This window comes from Aplysia californica, unplaced genomic scaffold (genome assembly GCF_000002075.1).
Source record: "Aplysia californica isolate F4 #8 unplaced genomic scaffold, AplCal3.0 scaffold00141, whole genome shotgun sequence".
Taxonomy (NCBI): Eukaryota; Metazoa; Mollusca; class Gastropoda; order Aplysiida; family Aplysiidae; genus Aplysia; species Aplysia californica.
This window is the reverse complement of record NW_004797411.1, coordinates 583,401-588,273: the sequence shown is the minus strand read 5'-3', so window position 1 is coordinate 588,273 and position 4,873 is coordinate 583,401. Positions and strand designations below refer to the sequence as shown.

General features: G+C 38.8%; 1 protein-coding gene across 1 annotated transcript in view; it reads left to right on the top strand.

Annotated features, from left to right (window-relative positions):
* Positions 1 to 4,873, top strand: part of LOC106011567 (polycystic kidney disease protein 1-like 2) — a 38,409-nt gene that overhangs the window by 22,214 nt on the left and 11,322 nt on the right. The window contains exons 4-5 of the mRNA XM_035969367.1: positions 1,828 to 1,986; positions 4,166 to 4,340. Of these exons, the coding sequence (XP_035825260.1) occupies positions 1,828 to 1,986; positions 4,166 to 4,340 (334 nt within the window). The remainder of the gene's footprint in view (positions 1 to 1,827; positions 1,987 to 4,165; positions 4,341 to 4,873) is intronic.

Genomic DNA, 4,873 nt, shown 5'->3' with positions numbered 1-4,873 from the left:
ATATGTATATATTTTTTTAATACATATAAACAGAACGTTAGCAGAGTCTGGACACGTTTGTATACAAAAATATATATTAAAAGACGTTTTTGAAAAAGTTTATTCAATTTCCAACACATGTGAACCGTTAAAATTTTAATCAAAACCTTAAACTGACCTTTGATACTTTGTTCTTCTTCTTTCGGAGTGCCCCCTTAAGACAAATTTGCAAATAAACACAAATCGAAACTCAATAAAGATCTCTCACCCTTAGTAAATTGCATTGCCCTCATTCTCATTCATACAGACCAAAACACTTCTTCACATACATTTTATAACATTTCAATGTTTTGTTGAGAAATTCTGTCCCACTTTCGAGGCAACGTAATCTCCCAATAGCTGCAGATTTGCAAAACCGCGCACACTTTGCTGTTCTGTTTGAGGAATGTCGGATACGTACACTTGCCAGTCCCTGACATTCATGTTTTTGATCTCCAGAAACTGTGTGGTTTGTTAAATGGGCAGTGTAAGGGCAGGAGTGTCTTGTTGGATGACTGAGAGTGAGAGATTATGATTTTTTCTTTGTGCTGTTTCGCAACGTGAGGACGGCGCTGTTGTTGCAGCTTCGTTAATTGTAACCCTAAATAAGGCGTTCTTGATCTAAATCCTGAACTTATCGCTCCGCGTCTCAGACAAAAAAAAGAAACATTTTCATGCACTCCATGCATGCCTTTAGCTGTTACTTTTGAGGAACGAAACGATTTCGCAAATGAGAAAGCAAAATTTACCGTATTGCGTAATGAAAGAAATTTTTTAAAACTGATTCAAAAAAAGGTGGGACTTTTGTTAAAAAAGAGCTACGGGTCATCTACTAGGTAAATAATTTTATTCATCATCATCATCATCCAGTGCCAGATCTGCGACAGACATCGGCGATCATGGTTTTCCATTCAATCCTTTGCCTGGATGCTCTCAAAAAGCTACTTTTCCCTGATATTTCCCTGTTACCCATTTGTTTAGGTTCCCTAAGTATGTTGTTCTGGGCCTACCCCTGCCTCGCTTGCACTCAATTTTTCCAGTGAAAGCTTGATGGTCAAAACCTTTATTATGTTTATTCAGGTGTCCCAAAAACTGCAAAATAATTTTAATATCGTTTTTAATATAGCAACTAATGAACACATTTTACTAAAGCATAATCACTTTATACAGATGATAAATTCGCTTGGACAAAGTAAAAATCGTCCTTTGGTGAGTGAACTTACAACTGCTCAGATGTGTCTCCAAATATTGTGACGATCAGAGCGTATTGGCTGTTTAAATAATTTTTTGAAAACGTTGTGTTTCAATGGCGTTCGGTATATATGTACGTAATATTTTTTTAGCCTTTGCTTCAAGGTGCTAGTTTCATGAGGGTCACAGATGCCAAAAAATAAAAATGTTGATTAATTGGCACGCATGTATATATTTTAGTCGCAAATATTTTTGGTTAACTGGTCCGGTATTAAGTTTTTATACACAAAAAAAAACCATGAATGTATTACAAGAGTCTGAACTAGATCTACGTGAATATCATATCTAGTAACCTCGTCTTTTTTGCCATACTGCATCCAACTCAGCCTATTCAATACAGCCCACCCCTGAATGATGTACAGTTTGTCTCTTTTTCTTTTTCATTTAATTTTTGATTTTAAAAGTTTACTTAACCGCTATTTTGAAAACACATCTTAAAGTTACTTGTCTATTTCGTTGTGGTTTTCTATTGTTTTCTCTTTCTTTTTGGATGCGATACTATTTAATAATTTACAATCAATTACAACCTCCTGTTTGTATTGACCCTGAATTGAACAGCTCCGTACCCACCAAGACATCTACACGTGGCTCAACACTACCATGGTGCTCCGGATGTTCCCCAGTAAGTTCGTGTCCGGGAAGGAATTGACGCCAGAAGGTCGACAGTTTATGGAAGACCTGGCCAACTACCGTGTGGGCCCCGTTAGGATGAGACAAGTCAGAATGCCCCCAAGTGAGTCATTATATTTATCTATCGTTGTTTATTTGTCCTCACTTCGTGTGTGTGTGTGTGTGCCTGTTTGTGTCTTTGTGTGTGTGTGCGTGTGTGTGTGTGTGTGTGAGTGTGAGTGTGAGTGTGTGTGTGTGTGTGTGTATGTGTGTGTGCACGCACATGTGTGCGTGTGTTTATGTGTGTTTGCGGTGAAACACCAAAGAAATATGCCAGCATCTGGAAAATAAAGATGTATGTCATCTTATCTTATCTAACAAAATTGTACTTTTAAAATGAGAAATACAATATTAATAATAATAGCAGGAGTGATAACAACAACAAAGATAGTATTTCTACGGTGAAACTCAGATGTAACAAAGCTATGGGGCCTGGCCTTCGATTTCGAGTAATCGTTATAGCAATATGAGCAACAAAATGCTTCTCGGTGTTGGGCTAACCATACAGCAACGTGTAATTTCACCGAACAGCGTGCAATTCATTATGTGGATTTACACTTATGTCTAGACTAGCATTTCATTGTCCAGTCGCACGGGGGGGGGGGGCATTTTTGTGAGGGGGGGAGGGGTGGTTTGAATTAAAATACGCCTGTACCTCTGCCGACTTTCCACAAACTCCTGTACACCCCCCCCCCCCTTGACAGCCGACTGACCTCTCTTGACTTTGGTATGTCATGTCTTTTGGGTGTGTCAACAACACTTTCTGCTTGGTCTCCTAAGATGTACGCAATAGGCTAGGCTAAATGTCTCGCTGTGCACGTGCAATCAATGGTCTTTTGGAATAAAATAGATACGGTTTGTTTCAGGTTCGTTGAATTCGAGTTTGTTCATTTATGTGTTTGTTGTATCCGACTTATTTCGTTGGTGTCTTCTTTCATTTAACCAGAATTTTCGTTGAATCTGAGTCCGTTCAATCTGAGTCCGACTATTACTACTACTATTCGTAGGACACGTCTGCAGTACAAATACATTGTATTATACGGTACATTTATCATTCAACCTGCCTCTTATTACTGCCTGTACATCTATTGTCAGCAGATTTCTAATTCTTTAATGCCTAATCAATGTTAAGCCATCCATGGTTCTGTTTGGTGATCTATTCATCGCCAACTTCCCGGAGTTACCTCACTTGGCCAAGGTCTGTGCCACGAACCGCCCAGAGGGGATTTTAAAAAGGAGAGAGAAGCGCCTCTTTTGGCTGTCCTAAAGTCTAAACCAATACACCCCCCCTCCTGTTCCCTCTCCCCTTTTCCACCTTGACACCGGCTAGACAATAATTTCTATAATTAGCATTTAACACAATGCCCCTCTTAGAAATTATAATAGTGTTTTGAGAACTAAGGATAGCAATGAGGAGACGAATTTTAGAATGTGATTGGAAATTGTTTTGTGCTATATCTGTTCGATGTGTTTGTAGGTACGTGTTTAGTGCAGTCTACAGTATTTGGTTCTTCACCTGATTTGTATGGGACGTAGTAGTAGTCGCAGTAGTCCTTTTCATACAATATCCCCCTCACCCCTCTCTCTCCATCTCTCTCTTTCCCATTCTTTCTAAATCTCTCTCTCTCTCTCTCTCTCTCTCTCTTCAGATGTGTCTCCAAATATTGTGACGATCAGAGCGTATTGGCTGGTTTAATAATTTTTTGAAAACGTTGTGTTTCAATGGCGTTCGGTATATATGTACGTAATATTTTTTTAGCCTTTGCTTCAAGGTGCTAGTTTCATGAGGGTCACAGATGCCAAAAAAATAAAAATGTTGATTAATTGGCACGCATGTATATATTTTAGTCTCAAATATTTTTGGTTAACTGGTCCGGTATTAAGTTTTTATACACAAAAAAAAAAACATGAATGTATTACAAGAGTCTGAACTAGATCTACGTGAATATCATATCTAGTAACCTCGTCTTTTTTGCCATACTGCATCCAACTCAGCCTATTCAATACAGCCCACCCCTGAATGATGTACAGTTTGTCTCTTTTTCTTTTTCATTTAATTTTTGATTTTAAAAGTTTACTTAACCGCTATTTTGAAAACACATCTTAAAGTTACTTGTCTATTTCGTTGTGGTTTTCTATTGTTTTCTCTTTCTTTTTGGATGCGATACTATTTAATAATTTACAATCAATTACAACCTCCTGTTTGTATTGACCCTGAATTGAACAGCTCCGTACCCACCAAGACATCTACACGTGGCTCAACACTACCATGGTGCTCCGGATGTTCCCCAGTAAGTTCGTGTCCGGGAAGGAATTGACGCCAGAAGGTCGACAGTTTATGGAAGACCTGGCCAACTACCGTGTGGGCCCCGTTAGGATGAGACAAGTCAGAATGCCCCCAAGTGAGTCATTATATTTATCTATCGTTGTTTATTTGTCCTCACTTCGTGTGTGTGTGTGTGTGCCTGTTTGTGTCTTTGTGTGTGTGTGCGTGTGTGTGTGTGTGTGTGAGTGTGAGTGTGTGTGTGTGTGTGTGTGTGTGTGTATGTGTGTGTGCACGCACATGTGTGCGTGTGTGTATGTGTGTTTGCGGTGAAACACCAAAGAAATATGCCAGCATCTGGAAAATAAAGATGTATGTCATCTTATCTTATCTAACAAAATTGTACTTTTAAAATGAGAAATACAATATTAATAATAATAGCAGGAGTGATAACAACAACAAAGATAGTATTTCTACGGTGAAACTCAGATGTAACAAAGCTATGGGGCCTGGCCTTCGATTTCGAGTAATCGTTATAGCAATATGAGCAACAAAATGCTTCTCGGTGTTGGGCTAACCATACAGCAACGTGTAATTTCACCGAACAGCGTGCAATTCATTATGTGGATTTACACTTATGTCTAGACTAGCATTTCATTGTCCAGTCGCACG